A 17,500-nucleotide genomic window follows, 5' to 3' on the forward strand; every position below is an offset into this window, starting at 1 on the left:
CGGGATGGAAAAAGGGGTGGCAGATAAGGTTGATCAAATAATATTGGATGTTTTGGACTTACAAAAATAAAGAGTGAAGAAAGGCTAGCAAAAAGAGAATGGAAGGAAGATATGAATGGAGTGAACTTGAGGGGGAAACGAGAAAAAGATGTATATATAACATGAAAATGCCTTGGGTAAAAGGGGAATGTCTGTTGAGTAGGAAAATGAGAGGTCAAATGATAGATGTGAGTAGAAACTGGGTGTGAATGGATGATACATTGACGCGGGTAAAGGGGGAATGTCTGTTGAGTAGGAAAATGAGAGATCAAATGATAGATGTGAGTAGAAACTGGGTGTAGATGGATGATACATTGACGCGGGTAAAAGGGGAATGTCTGTTGAGTAGGAAAATGAGAGGTCAAATGATAGATGCGAGTAGAAACTGGGTGTAGATGGATGATACATCGACGCGGCACTAAGGTACATATCCTAGTCTTCTCTAATCATTCGTGAGTAGGCAAGGAGAGTCGCCACGTAATGAAAATGCGATGGTAAACCAGCTTTGGCTCTCGGTTTTTTTTGTGGAGGTGTTGTATTTGCTGCAATGCTTTCGGCCTAGGCAGTGGACGGGAGTCAGGGATGTCCCTTCATCTACAAGAGGCTCTAAGATAAAAACGTAAACAAATGGGTGGTGGATGAGTGTAGGATAAATGAAAGTTAAATGCACGGCATGGCTGGCATCTCCCTTATAAGTGGGAAGAGACCATTTGGTAATAGGTATGTATGACTTTTACGAGAACTAGTTAAGGGTTACTGTTCAATAAATTCATTCCCACAAATATTTCCATAAAGATACATTGTTTTTACGCATTCATTCACAAGCATATGCTAGTAGTAGGTATATAAAAGTAAAATACATACGATATCAAATGTAAAGCACTTGATAATTGTGCTTGATCCCTTTTTTAGTCGATGGGAATGATTTTATGATAATATAAAGTCATACCTGTATATTTATAGTTTTCTTAAAAGATTTAAAAAACCGTTTTCTTTTCCAGGCGTGAATACTCGCCTGAGGATAATTCTGCTTACGACCGCAATCGTCTGCCTCCAAGCTCGTATTATGACTACGGACAACGTAATGCCTGGCACAATACCAGATATGACGGCACGATGGCAGGTATGTCATTTAAATGAAAATAGAAAATACAGGGGAACTAAAGAAATGGGCCGAACTGGGAATCTTGGTGTTTCGCTGTTGTTGTAGATAGACGGTCCACTATTCTGAGTTACCAGAGGTGATATTTGAGATTCTGAAAATTACTTCATATCATGGAAATGAATAATTCCTTATACAAACCTAGAAGATATATGATGCCATTCTCATGCAGCGGCTATTCACATATTCCACTTACAGAGAGCAAAAAAAAAAAAAAAAATACTGTTCATGCAAGCCACGCATATCCTCTGAGCCTAAACTAACGATAAAGTCCAACATCAAAATATGGTGAGCCTATTTCGTGATGGTGTAGACTAGGTACCACAAGTACTCTTAAATAGGTAGTAATGTTTTCGAACTTGCAGACACCAGGGATGATTACCGAAGCATTGGAGTGGGATCTCGTCTGCAGGGCTACAATCCCCACACCAACCCCGAGTACGACGCTCCGTCACAGCAACGCCCAGACCTTCGCCCGCCACTTCGACCCCATTCCCAGCGCTCTCAAGGGGTGAGTCGTTCGCACGCCCGAACACATACACACACACACACACACACACACACACACACACACACACACACACACACACACACACACACACACACACACACACACACACACACACAAACTTGTATTTGAAAAAAATCTGAATGCATGTATATATATATATATTTATATATATATATATATATATACTGTATATATATATATATATATATATATATATATATATATATATATTTATATATATATATATATACCAACGGCAGGTTTCTTCACGTCGCGCAGGTTCGAGTCCTTGCGCGACGGTCATAAAATTATCTGATTAATGTCGCTGTCCACTAGCGAATTTCTCGTATGGTTACAATGGCGAGAAGCGTGAAAAGGATTCGATCTGGTCCTTACCCGTCCCACAAGCGTGCTTGGTCGTATGGTAAAAATGAGAATAGGGTTGCAGGTAGTGACCTTCTCAATCTCGAGAACCAGTAAGTGTTCTGAGTTCGTACGATTTTAAGCATCAGTGGTTGAGCGGAGTAAGGCGGCGGTCATGCGGCCTTTTGTCATGTACAGCGCAGGTTCGAGTCCTTGCGCGACGGTCATAAAATTATCTGATTAATGTCGCTGTCCACTAGCGAATTTCTCGTATATATATATATATATATATATATATATATATATATATATATATATATATATATATATATATATGCATATGCTCATAAGGAACACTGGTAACTTGTGTTCATTTATACAAGAGTAACCACAATGAAAGGGAAACTAAACGAAGTAGAGAGTTTTCGTTTATTACATCTTTAGTTCAAAAGTACAAGGAAAGAAAAGATTATAAGAATATAGATATGCATACACAGAGTAATGCGGGAAGGAAATAAGGTGAGACGCCTGTCCCGCTTTGGGGCTCCCTAAAGTGAGATAGGGGAAGGACTAACCATTGGGCTAGACCACATTGGAGATTGATGGGGGCATATATATATATATATATATATATATATATATATATATATATATATATATACGTGTATATATATATACATACATATGTATATATGTATACATATGTATATATGTATACATATGTATATACATATACATATATATATATATATGTATATATATATATTATATATGTATATATATATATATATATATATATATATATATATATATGTATATATACATATATATACTCGAATGTACGTTTATCAACCACAGTTTACTTTAAGTCTAAGCCATCAACATTGCGATGCTGATGGCTTAGAATTAAAGTGAATTGTGGTTGATAGATGTAAATCTGTTTACTGGGACCCATTCAGTGTTGTACAAATATGTATATATGTAACATGTATATATATATGTATATATATATATATATATGTATATATATGTGTGTGTGTGTGTGTTCATATACATACACATGTATATGTGTATGTATATATATACATATATCTATCTACCCGTGTGCTTTACAACGGATTTTTTCATCTCCAACAGCCGCCTGTTTGGTATGACGACAGCAACTACCCATCCCAGCACCAACACCCAAACCTCCAACAGCACTACCCTCAAGCCCACGGTCAGCTCCCTCTTCAACAACCCCAGGAGATGCCCCGCTTGTACCAGCCCCAACAGCAGCAACAGCAACCTCCACCTCCTCTCCTATCCCAACAGCAGCAACCTCAGCAGCCTCAGTCACAAAACTCTCAGCAACAGCTACAGCAGCAACAACAACAACTACCACAGCAGCAGCAGCAACATTCAATGCAAAAGTTGTCTGAAGCTCCGATGAAGGTTCCAGCGAGTGAGAAAAATGCTGAGGTGAGAAATTTTATTTTTTACTTAGCTTGTGGAAAGAATTCGAGTCGAAGTTGTGAAAAATATTTATTGACCACATCACTATTATGACGTAATTAGATTGTGTATTGGATATTGCCAAGGGATCTTATTCATTTGAAGGCAGGACCTTATGCTAAAGGGAATTAAGAGATGACTCGTGTCAACAAAACTACTTCAACACATAAAGCATCTAATTCATGATTTGTGTGAAAAACTCCAGATAACTATACAGCAATTACACCTTCGGTGAACATTGTATATGGTATAAAATATCGTCCCTATTCTCATCCCGCTGATATACATATAGCGCACACGTACATATACATATACATATACATATACATATACATATACATATACATATACATATACATATACATATACATATACATATACATATACATATATATATACATATACATATACATATGCATATACATATACATATACATATACATATTCGATAAGAGAAAAGACAAATGTATGGATAGAGGGGTGTAGGTAAATCCAGGAAGGAGCAGAAGTACTTTGTTCTCTTACGTTTTGACAGTCTTCTTCAGAGAGATAATGGTACAGGCAAATTGAGATACATTGCTTATATATTTACTAAGCGGATCATTTCACAGGTCGCCTAGGGATAGGGTTCGCTGTATGCGCCCCCTTGATGATCAATCTTGTTGTTACATGTGCTAAGTTTACAAACCCTTCTCTATGATTGGTTGAAATAAATGTGTTGATATATGCAGCTTCGATAGTTTTTCTTGTCGTCTTTTTCATACCGGTGTGTAAGATTTTGATGCTGTTCCAATTAGGCATATGACCGTGTTGTGTAGCGTGTATTACTAACGAATTAGATGTTCTGTGGTGTCGCATGTCATTCTTGTGTTCGTATATATATTTTTTGTAATTCCTCGTGAAGTTTCTCCGAAATAGGGTGCACCGCATCCACCACATAGAATCTTGTAAACCACGCTGTTTTCATTTTTCTCTCCCGTGTGGTGGTTATTGGACAAAATATCACTTGTATTCTGTCCTGAGGAGTTTACGATATCTATCCCTATTCTTGCGAGGAATTTGGAAATTATTTCAACCAGTCATAGAAAAGGGTTTGTAAACTTAGCACATGTAACAGCAAAATTGATCATCAAGGGGGAGCATACAGCGAACTCTATCCCAAGGCGACCTGTGAGATGATCCGCTTAGTAAGTATATAAGCAATGTATCTCAATTTGCCTGTACCATTATCTCTCTAAAGAAGACTCTGTCGAAACGTTGGAGAATAAAGTACTTCTGCTCCTTCCTGGACTTTACCTACACCACTCTATCTATACATATACATATACATATAGATATACATATACCGGTATATATATATATATATATATATATATATATATATATATATATATATATATATATATAAATATATACATATAGATATACATATACCGGTATATATATATATATATATATATATATGGAAAAAATCTCCTATCGGGATTAGAACCCTCGCCTGAGTGGCTTGCTTCTTATAAGACGAAGACCGTACCGTCACGCTACCGTGACCCTACAAAACGGAACTACTTAGTTCAAGGACTAATCGTTCCGCCGAGGGCACTTACGAGAAGCATGGTATGGACTGTATTTCATTAAATCCTTTATCGGAATGAAAAGAGGACTTTACGTAAAAAAAAAAAAAAAAGAAAAAAAAAAAACGGGGAGACACACCTTAGATCAAGATATAACGAAATGGCAAAGCTGGTTAAAAAGAATACACGTGCAGCGAAACGTAATTATGAAATTAAGGTTGCCAGTCAAGCTAGATCCAACCTTAAGGGTTTCTTTCATCTCCCTCTCAAAAAAAAAAAAAAAAAAAAAAAAAAAAACGATGAAAATGTCATGATACAAACGGAGGAAAAAAGAAGTGAGGTTAGATAAGGTAACTGACTGCGATCCGATTTTCAGTGGGGATGAAGAAAGTAGTCTATCTAATATCAGCATTAGTAAATCAGAGGTAGTTAAGCAGATTGAAAGACTTAAAGGTACAAAATCTCCGGGTTCAGACGAAATATTTCCGAGAATGCTTAAGGAGTGTAAATTTTAAATTTGCGGCCAGTTAACTGAAATATTTAATAAATCGGTAGACACTGGTTTTGTGCCTACTGCTTGGAGGCAGGTTAACGTTGTTCCTGCTTTTAAGAATGGAGATAAATCGTCTATATGTAACTACAGGCCAATCAGTTTGACATCGGTTATAGGAAAAATGCTTGAATCAGTAATAGTAAATAGACTCAGAGAACACACCGAAAGACATAATTTAATTCCTGACACACAGCATGGTTTCTCCAAGGGTAAGTCATGTGTGACTAATCTTCTATCCTTTTACACTAAAGTATATAAGGTGTCAGATAACAATGATAATTACGATGTTATTTACCTTGACTTTAGCAAAGTGTTCGACAAGGTGGCACACCAAAGACTACTAAATAAAATCAAAGCCCATGGCATAGGAGGAAAAGTGTTAGAATGGATTAGAGCTTGGATTAGTAACAGAAAGCAGCGGGTCACCATAAATGAGTAAAATCTAGGTAGGGCAATGTTACTAGTGAGGTTCCTCAGGACTCTGTTTTGGGTCCCTTGTTGTTCATTATGTACATAAACAACTTAGACGATGGGATAAATAGTGATGTTAATAAGTTTGCGGACGACACTAAAATAGGACGCCTAATTAGGCCAGGAGAAGACGCAGAGATTCTGCAGGATGATCTTGACAAATTAATTATTCACATGGTCGGTGAAATGACAAATGAACTTCAATATCTCTAAGTGTAGCGTGTTAAACGTAGGGCTGCACAACCCCGTAAATAGAAACAGCTTAGATAACACGCTTTTAGAGAAAACTGAGTGCGAGAGAGACTTGGGAGTTCTAGTGAGTCCGGACCTTAAAACCAAGAAACAGTACATTAGGGCCAGGAATAAAGCTAACAGAACATTAGGTTTCATTGCTAGGGCGGTAACGAATAGTACAGAGGTAATTATCAAACTCTATCTAGCGATAGTTAGACCCACCCTTGACTATGCGGTACAGTTTTGGTCTCTGTCCTACAGAATGGACATCAGTTCACTAGAATCAGTACAGAGAAGAATGACAAAAATCATATATGGACTCAGAAATTTGCCTTACGAAGAGAGGCTTAGGCACCTTAACTTACACTCTCTGGAAAGACGCAGAGTGCGGGGTGATCTAATAGAGGTGTTCAAGTGATCATAGGCTTTAACAAGGGTGATACAAACAAGGTCATCATATTAAATCAACAGGGCAGGACTCGCAGTAATGGATTCAAACTGGGCAAATTAGATTTAAAAAGGAAATAGGCAAGAATTGGTTTACTAACAGGGTGGTCAACGAATGGAATAGACTTAGAAACCATGTAGTGAGCGCTGAAACTATTCGTTGTTTTAAGAAACGATTAGGCAACTTTACGGATGGAGATGACAGGTGGTGATGGATATGGAGCTGCCTAGTATAGGCCTTATGGTCTCTTGTAGTCTCCTTCATTCTTATGTTAAGTTATGTAGTTTTCCGACAAGTGTTTGTGTCATTATGACATTTGGAAATAAACTTTATTTCCACATGTCATAATAACACAAACATATATATATATATATATATATATATATATATATATATATATATATATATATATATATATATATATATATATATATATATCGTATACTTGGGGCGCAGGTCCTCTATAATGCAAACTGAGTTAAACACCACAGCACTGTCACAATGATTAATTTTCTTTTTAATATTTTCAGTTCTCCTCACCATAGTTCTGACTTTGGGAGGATAAGCATAAACGAGCTGTCCTAAGTTATCCATTTTAATAACACAAAATTTGACGTTTCGACCTCAAGGAGTCATTCTCAAAATAATGAATTACAATTTAACACAATACAATTAAACTGAACAACTACATTTTCACAGAATGAACAAGGTGACGCCTTTCCATGTACATGGAAAGGCTTACAATAGTGTGTGGGCTGTCGACCTGACCCGAGCTGATCGCCTTAGAGGAGGGGGAGGGGGAGAAGGGGCAGTAGGCAATGCGAGAGGGGTGGACACAATCCCACTATTGGTAGGATTAGTTCTCACACGTCTTGAGGAGCTATTGAAGAAGGGAATGGCAGTTACCATATTAGATTGAATATAAATGGCCCATTCCCTAATATACATAGCCTCTAACATTTTTAATTCTCTAACATCATTACATTGCGTAACTACTGTACCTCAGAGACTTAGGCGAATTGTAGTCTCAGCCGTCGCCTAACGCTCCATCTCCAACAGGGAGCGATTAGAAATAATTTTCGGCACGAGTACCAGTCTACCCTTGATAGAGCAACCGTTGTTAACAACACTGAAGTAGTTACACAATGTAATGGTGTTAGAAAATTAAGAATGTTAGAGGCTATGTATATTAGGGAATGGGCTCCTACCATTAATATTCAATCTAATATGGTAACGGCTATTCCCTTATTCAATAGCTTCTCAAGACATGTGAGAACTAATCCCACCAATAGTGGGATTGTGTCCACCCCTCTTGCATTGCCTACTGCTCCGACTCCCCCTACCCCTCCCCTCCCCCTCCCCCCTCCCCTGAGGCGATCAGCTCGAGTCAGGTTGACGACCCACACACTAGTGCATCCTCATCCTCATCCGTCAGCGATGTGCTTACCCTCCAAGCTCCTAATGCTAACTAAATTTCCTTCCAAAACTCCCTCCAATTAGTAGGACTCACTGAAGCCAACTATTCCCATGGATAGACTGGATTTACGTGTGTTCTACCAGAACGTTCGTAGCCGGACCCCACAAAGGACCAGCACCTTGTTAGAGATTGCCAGACACGGTCCTGATGTCATTTGCTTGATTTCGATGGGTGATCCAGCCCCCGACTCTCTCCCCAAGATCCAAGGTTTCAACACTTGGAGTCGGGGGTCTTACTTTGCACTCGGGCGTCTGTATTCTAGCCAGGAAGTCCCTTCAGGCAACAATACTTGATCACTTTCACTATGAGCAGATGCTCGCGATCACGTTGAGCACTATTAGCGGTCCCATCTTCCTGTGTACCCTCTACCGCCCTCCCCGTTACCCCTTCTCCCCCTTTGTTGATATTGCCAAGGTGATGTCATACAAAGTCCCAACCTTTTTCATTGTTGACTTCAACTGCAGACATACTGCCTGGAGCCCTGGAACGCACAGCAGCAGCTCAGTGAGTCAGCAACTTCATTCTCTCATTATACTTTACCGGCTGAAGTTCCTAGGTCTGGGCTTTCCCACATTCATAGGACATGGATTGCAGGGTAAGCCCGACCTGGTGTTCTCCAACAACCAAGCTTTCTTCCTCAACTCAACTATCTCACCCTGTGCCCCCACCCTCTCCAACCACATACCCTTAATCCTTCGCATCTCCACCTCACCCATCCTTATTCCCAGTGAGCCTTGGTTACGCTACAGACAGGCCGACTGGGAAGGCTTCAAAAACACACTTACGACATATACCAACACAAACATGAACAACGCTCCACATGCAGCGATAAAGCAGGAATGGCGCTCACTTACAAATTTTGTCAAAAACGCTGTAAAAAAGCACATTCCTAGAACAAAGCACCGCAAGGTTGCCACGTTTACCGCTTTTATGCGCACTAACAGACTACGCATTGCACTACAGAACAGATTTACAGACCTATTACAAGCACCCCTAGAGGTCCGTGACGCTATCCTACAAGGCATGCACTGGCTACAGAGGAACCTGAGGAAGTCCCTCTACATCGAGTCACATCGTGAGGAGGAGCAATTAATGGCCTCGATCTCCGGCATCTGTGCGACGGACCCTTCCAAGTTCTGGAGGACGGTCAAACGTCAGCTGGAGGAGTGCTCTGCGCCTCCACCCAAGGTCATCAACCATCTGAACCACTCTGCACACTCCTCCCAACGCCAAGCTGACTTTCTGGCGTCAGCATGGAGTGAGGTCTTTAAACCCCATCCTGTGCAAGGGCCACATTGCTTTAGCACATTGCACAGTGTTAACTCTCATGAATAGGTGTAGTCACCTCATTCCCGACGAGACTTTTGATCTTTCTCAGTTAGATGAAGATGATCCCCTTATCTGTCCCATCGTTTTGGAGGAGGTAAAGGGGACTATATCGGCTTTAAAATTCAAATCCCCCGGCCCTTCAGGCATCGATGCACATCTACTCAAACGTATGCCAGACAACATAATCTCACACATAACGACACTGTACAATAGCTTACTAGCCTCTGGGTACTTCCCACAACTTTTCATGGCCTCCCACACAATTCTTATTCCCAAACCCCAGAACAACCCCCCTCCCTCCAAAGCCATGACACCACGAAATAAATATCTCTAATTCATTTTCTTACAGACATTCTTCCCCTCCCACAAAAACCGATCCCGCGCGAGCGGGTCGTCTTACTTAGATAGTCCGCTACTCCGCTATTGTAAGCCTTTCCATGTATATGGAAAGGCGACACCTTGTTCATTATGTGAAAATGTAGTTGTTCTGTGCCTGTTTAATTGTGTTGTGTTGAATTGCAATTTATTGTTCTGAGAATGACTCCTTGAAGTCGAAACGTCTATTGTGTTATTAAAAGGATGACTTTGGACAGCTCGTTTATGCTCATCCTCCCAAAGTCAGAACTATAGTGAGAAGAATTGAAAATATTAAAAATAAAACTAATAATTGTGACAATGCTGTGGTGCTTAACTCAGTTTGTATATATATATATATATATATATATACACACATATATATACATATATATATATATACACACATATATATACATATATATATATATATATATATATACCGTATACTGTATACTGTATGCATACGTTTTTCACAGTTAAGTGCAGTCCCCGGACAATTCCCCGGGGCTATGACGAGTGCCCATACCGTGGCGGGAACTCCTCCTCCAGCATCGGCAGGTTCCTCCTCCGTCAAGAAGAGCCATGCTTCATCAGGTAAGAGATTCGAAAGGTGTATACATCAAGGAAAGCTTATGTGAACATTGGTGTCCGGAAAGAATATTGTTTGGCAATAAATTCGCAATCTTGGGGAAATAGTAGTCTGTGAAATTGAAAAACTATAAACCAACTGTTTAGTAACAATAACGAACAAAATCTCTAACAAGTTCAAATGAGCTGGCTAGGCACATTTAAACTCGAATGGTTAGCAAACCTGAACAAGTTAATTCGATACATTTGTCACGCCTTTATTCTAAGAGATGGCAAACCACTTTTGACAAGGCCAATTGCATACCATAATGTATGAACTCTATCAAATTTAGTCTCCCAACTGTCACACTGCAAGTGTGAAAAGGGTGTCATTAGACTAGAAGTAGGTGTAACTCTCACCATTGACCTCGCCATTAAGTGGTCTTCTTGTCTCTGTGAGAGCCACTATATCCAGTCTAAACTTCCTGAGGAGCTGGGTATACATATCAACTCAATAGTCCCAGGGATCATGGGAAAGTATACCTACTCACCACCTTGACACAAGGGGATGACAGCCGAAGACCGTGCGGTGTCGGCCCAGGCGGTAGTTTCTTGACTTAGGGAGTGCCCAGCACAAAGAATCAGGGCAAGCAGCCTAGCCGATTTGCCTCTCCGCACCAACAGGGAGAACTCGTCCTACCCTGAATAGAGGATCAAAGAGGCGTGTTGTTAGTCCCAGGGGAACACCTCAGTGCAACCACAACATTGGGACATGACCCAGCCTTTAGGGCTCCCGTCTCCAAGCCCTATAGGGATGCCACGCACGGCAAAACACGTGGGTTAGTGACCCATAACAGGGTTGGATGGCGATTGGAACAGAGTTCATCTGCTCTTTTGATGGTTTTATTTTCTTTCATCTGGGTATCCAACACGCATTCCTCACTGGCAAGTGACCAGTGGGGGAGGCAGCTTAGTCGTCAACAATTGTCGAGACAGCTATTTGATAGGTGAGGCAGCTGTCCTATCTGATGCATGGTCAGATTGTATCAGGTCACTGTTAATAAAGATGCCATACTGGATCCGGGTGAGCTAGTTAGTGTATGTTTCAGGAGATTTTGATATATAATCATACTGTATACCAGTAATTACGAATCGACTTATGTGTAATTCTATCTAATACACAGAGTACCTAACAAGACCTAAAGGATCCTTTCACTATCTGAGTCAATAATTAGTATCTATACTTTCTCATATATAGAGTAACAATGATTTCTTAATGGGATAATGTTTGTGCCCGAATAACAAATAAATGGTAAGCTTCCTAAACATTTCAATTCCGTAGTAATGTTTGACTACATGTGAAAAGTAACATAAGATATTTTGAACTAAAATTTCACTAATATATAAATCTACATTGGACATGTCTTTGTATTTTTTCTGAATAACAAAATCATCTTTGTTATTTTTAAATAATGAAATAATTTTTTTGGTCGAATAGACATGAAAAAATATGACGGCAGAGAACCATGATTATGTGTTGTGATAGCTCCATTGTCTTCTTTCTCGTTCCCAACAGCTGGACAACCGGTTGCAGCAAAGACCACAACATCTACAACTTCCTCCTCTTCCTCCTCCACCAATAACAGTGGTGGCGGAAGGTGGGGAGGAAGTACCAAGAAGGGTGGAGGTCATACTCCGGCCTTGTCCTCGACACACCTTGGTCACGGAGTGGCCCACGCGTCCTTGGCGCGCTTGGAGGTCGACCTTGCAGAGCTCGAGGTAGAAACTAAGGAGCAGGAGGCTCAAGCTTCTGGGGCAGTGCTGGCCCTTGCAATGGGTAGGCCTAGAGAATTTTTTTTATTTTATTTAAAAAATATCCCGCCAATGAAGTGGCCAATAGCGATAGGTCTTCCAAAATGATAACCAAAACTTTGATCCCAAGCGCATTTTTTATTCCCCTTTTGCATACTGATGCTTATCATCACCGTTAGAATTAGTTCAAGAGCCTGTCGTTTCAAAATATATCTGACTCAGTTTATTCTCGAATATTTGAGTCTTATGCAGATATAAATTCACGTGAGATATATCTTCTGAATTTCTGTATGGTCTTCCCCCGCCAGGCGTCTGCATCACGGCACTCCTTGTCGTTTTGGTGGGCTGTCGTCTTCGAGGTGTTCGGAGACGTCTTCACAGGCATCGAGGAAGATCTCCATACGCTCACGACGCAGACTATCTCGTTAACGGAATGTACCTCTAGGACAGAGCGAAAGAACGGGAGGCCGGAGGATTCCAGGAGAATAAAAGCGATGGAACAGACTGGAGGAGTTCTGGAAGTCCCATAGGATCTGTCGGAAACACGATAGTGATCGGTGATGGATTACTCAAGAGTTATGGAAGTAACATAGGAATCACTGCAAACATGATGGCGTTAGATGGGGAGCTCTGGGGAGGCTGTAGAAACCTTCGAGTTGTTAGAAATACGGTGACAGCGAACAAAAAGCCTCGGAAGAAGCGTTATGACACTACTTTGGGAAGTGATACGGACAAGACAGTTTGCAAAAATAATGTTGATGGAAATGACTATACTGTTCCCGCCATTAGCAACATTATGGAGCGTTGGGGCAACGCTTCCAAACTTAAATTGAAATTACACCGTGTGACACCACCTGAGAAGCGTGGTCTTGATCGCAGAGAAAACCCACCAAGTAACGAATCAAGTAAAATCTTCTTCGTTGAAAACAAAAATTTCCATCAAATCAACTTGGTGGACCATCCGATGGCTGACAGTGACGGAGACTACCTCATTGGTGGTTTTGTTGACGATGTGCCTCATTCTTTAGAAAACAGGCGTTGGGCTAAACATTTCCTTTTGAGAAATGAAGGCGCTAGTCCCGAGGAAAATGACGTGAGAGAGGAATGGAAAGGTGATGACGACGAGGATGATGATGGTATGATTTTCACCGACGATGACAATGATGACGACGACCTACTCGCATTGGATGGCAACATTATCTACAACGAAGACCAGAGAGGGGACAGTGGCCTTTTTATAGATGTTGGGGAGGAAGGGGATGAAAAAGAAGAGGAAGATGAGGAGGAGGAAGAGGAGGAGGAGGAGGAGGAGGAGGAAGAAGAAGAGGACCTTTGTTTCCCACCAGTATGAAAGCGTTCGTGGGTGAAGAGTTTGAGAACGCTTTGCGACGAGGTCGATGGTGGGTTGTGGTACAGGCCGGGTCACTTGGCGGTTACCCAGGTTGATTCTGAAGATGTGAAATGGTAAAAGAATATTTTATATGAGCATAATAATATATAATGAAGGTCTGAGATCATTTCATACTGCTTGGCTCCTTGGTTTCAAGGTAATCACTGTAAAAATTGTTAGTATAATTTACACGACGTACCCATCTACCCAACAGATTGCAAAACGGGTTATTTTTGACTTTCGTAAACTGAACTTTGAGTCATAAAAAGGGCAGCACCTCGATTCGGTGCTACCGATCTCGTTGTGTCAATACATCTTGCAAGCAAGTCCCACTGCTCGCCACACTCGAGCACCCCTCAGCCTTATTTTACATCAGTTTCTCCATAACTGAACATTTGTTAGTTAGCAGAACGTCTTTTACCCAGTAGGTTCTACCTTCTACCCTTTCGTTATCTTTTGGTTGTCAGCAGAACTACCTTTCCACCACGTGCTAGTTCGGTAGATTACCTTTCCTTTTTACCGGGTCGATTCATACTTCGAGTAATCTAAGTTTCTTCCCTACCGAATGAGTGATTGATTAGATACTCATTCGACCCTTGTTTTGAATTAACTGAGGCAATTCCTTATTTTCTGTTAGTTATGCCTTTGTTATTTCACTTCTTTAACAGAACCTGGGCGTTTTTAACGGTACATATCTTACGCCTTAGTTACAGTTCCATATTAAAATTTGTATAAGGTTTGCAAATGCGGTGTTCATTCGAAGTTCCAACTCTTTCTGAATGTGATGAAAATTAGGACACAAAGAAGTGACTTGACGTCGAGAAAAGAGTGGAGAATCGAATGTCAATCACACGCTTGCATCTCCAATATGGCAAATTTGTGTACATGAGGGTATGTGTTCGTCGTCATTGTGTGTTTATTTATATAGTGATGCGGTGCATGTGGGCTATGATGTATATTAGGACAAATTTTCTTTGGCAAATTTGCATGTACAACAGAATTATATTCACTGAAGTGTTGCGTACGTGGAAAACTTGCCTTTGCAAGATTTCATGCATCAGGCCATGTACTCGCACAATTGACCTCACAAATGACGCAGAAGTGTTCACAATGTATTGGTCCTCAAAACATGATTGACCCATCTAAACTATATGATATAACGAGAATTATTCATTAGCTTTCGTCAAAATCATGTTTCCATGACACAAAAACTTGATGACCACTAATTCCGAAATTTGTGCTTACTGTTTCAAATTCTGCCGACCGAAACATTCTGAAAGTTGTTGCTTCATTTGTGTGGCCAAGCATAGGAGATGAAGTGTTGTACAAGGAGCGATGATACAGTGTTTTGTATCTAGAGTTGTGATTTAGCATAGGTTGTGAGCGTATAGGAGCCATGTACATTGAGTATATGTGTATGTTTACATATTTGGACTGGTGACTATGGTGAGGTGGCTAATAGATAACTAGAAGATTACTTAGAAGAATCAGTATACAGAGGATTAACTAAAAGGGACTAAGCTCCTGGAATGTTAAGCAATTCAAGTTATAAATTTCACATCTGAATATTGATTTATTTACACAATTTTACTAGGAAATGAAACTCTTGTTATAGAAATAAAACTTCTATAAAATGTCTTCACTACACACCAAGGAAAAGTGATTATCACAACTTAAATCATGGGGAACGGATTTTTTGTGCGCGACAGGAGGAGGTTTTATTTATAGAATGATAGAGTGTGTGTACTTATAGAGGGACAAAATCCATGGTGCGAGAGGTGAGTATAGATTTTCCCCCCATTTCTACTCTTCCTAGCGATAGGCCGACGGTCCTGCAGTGGACCCAAAGGCTGAACACACTCTTACACTATGACGTCGCAATTGTTCTTGAGAAAAGGGCATCTGTCATGCATTAACCACTGTTATTTGCACCTTAGACACTTATTCTAGGGAAACCCTCCTGTGAGGCAAAAGGAGTGAAGGAAGAGCTGGTCAATATACAAGAGTAAATTAATTCATTGTAGAGGTCAAACTCCATTAGGTTAGCCTTGAGCTCATGAACTTTAGGACGTGAGTCGAGCAGATTAACCGCTGGACCACAACAACTCCGAATTAGAATTTAGTACATTACATGTGTAGGTGTATATGAGGGATGAGGTACTACGTGGATTGGTATTGTGCATGGAATATTACTATTACGGATGCCCGAAACTGACCCACGATTTATCAAAATTATGCAAGCATGCTTTTCACTATTGAGTATTTTACATACACACTAATTCTCTTGTGAGAACAGGGACTTTTGTGAATAAAATTGCATAGAAACGGGTGCATAAGGAATGTTTACACGTATGGCCGATATGCAGTCACTTTCAAAAGTGTCAATGTATCCCGTTGCTGTAGCTATGCAACTAAACCTCTTGATATTGCCATATCACTACCATTTTATTTACAAAATTATGTTTCATTGCAAGACAATTGTTGTGTAGAAACAAAAAATTTCGTGATTGAAATTGTGGTTTGATTGGATTTATGTTAGTGATTTTATGTTGGTTGGTGAGGAGTGGTTAAGACACTGGGAAGTTAGTATAGAATGGTCTGGTTGAGGAAGGCAGAGTTTCAGTCCCCCATTGTGCACTAATGGTTTCCAGAGTTTGTAGGCAAGACATCGCTATATCAGGTCTATCCTTGCTTCAAGACAATGATCTGCAACACTATCAGAGTTCCTTTTGATATTTCATAGGTTTTTCAAAGCAGAGAAAATGGATCTTTATTAACATATATGCAAAAAAAAAAAAAAAAAAGGAAATGTTGGTACTCTTTCAAAGGAAATGGGATACAACGAGTTAGAGGAAAATGAAAGTTTTGTCATTTCATACTATTTCAGCGCTTGAGTCCGTAATTCACAAAATTTTAGCTTTAACCATCCATATGCCAATGACACTAGTGCGTGGCGCACCAAAGATGCTGACCGGACAGAATTCTTTCCATTGGAACTCTAAAATTCGGAACTCTCCAATATCCAGAACGAAAAAAAAAAAAAAAAAAAATTCGGCAATATGCTCGAGTGTTTAAAAGTGCCTCTGGTTTCCGAGATTTTCTGGGTTTCGGAACTTTCTGTTCTGAATATTGAAGATTGTCAATTTCTAGAAATTCCTAATACAGAAAACTATCCATAACTTGCAGCGGACGGGCGAGACGTTCTAGACCTTTTGTGTAGGTCCTCCTAAATCAAGAAAGAAAACATTTCTCTAAGATTGACCTTGATTAAAAGTATATGGATTATCTATTTTCAGCCCCCCTTTCTATTTATGCATTGTGTTTTTTTATAACGAGAAAAAATACCAGGATAAGCTGATGGAAATATAGGAAGTAGTGAGAGATAGGGGGAAGCAGGGATAGAAGAGTAGATGTGTCTTAAAGGGGGGAGATGATAAAGTTCGCAATTACGAATATAGTATCTGGAATGAGGAAGATGGGCTGGGGCAAGGTAAAATGGGATATAGCAAATTTTGAGATGAAGAGGTGGTGGACAAAAAGAATCAAGCTCATAAGAATTGATTGCAAAATAGAAATAGGGAAACATATGAGAGACGAGAGAAACAGAATCAAGAGAGGAGAAGAAAAACGCAAGATAATGGAGGAGAAGTGGAGAAGGAGTCTGATACAGAATTTTGAAAAAAGAGTGATATTTTGGAAGGAAGAGAAAAAAGTGAATG

The 17,500-nt window shown here is 39.9% G+C and overlaps 1 protein-coding gene across 1 annotated transcript in view; it reads left to right on the plus strand.

The window, feature by feature from the left end:
• Positions 1-12,839, plus strand: part of LOC143041252 (uncharacterized) — a 126,940-nt gene extending 114,101 nt beyond the window's left edge. The window contains exons 7-12 of the mRNA XM_076213087.1: positions 1,041-1,162; positions 1,567-1,712; positions 3,213-3,536; positions 10,489-10,606; positions 12,156-12,416; positions 12,700-12,839. Of these exons, the coding sequence (XP_076069202.1) occupies positions 1,041-1,162; positions 1,567-1,712; positions 3,213-3,536; positions 10,489-10,606; positions 12,156-12,416; positions 12,700-12,836 (1,108 nt within the window). The 3' untranslated portion in view covers positions 12,837-12,839. The remainder of the gene's footprint in view (positions 1-1,040; positions 1,163-1,566; positions 1,713-3,212; positions 3,537-10,488; positions 10,607-12,155; positions 12,417-12,699) is intronic.
• The last annotated feature ends 4,661 nt before the right edge of the window (positions 12,840-17,500 follow it).

The sequence above is a fragment of the Oratosquilla oratoria genome, chromosome 30, assembly GCF_046742065.1.
Source record: "Oratosquilla oratoria isolate Oo_2021 chromosome 30, ASM4674206v1, whole genome shotgun sequence".
Lineage (NCBI taxonomy): Eukaryota > Metazoa > Arthropoda > Malacostraca > Stomatopoda > Squillidae > Oratosquilla > Oratosquilla oratoria.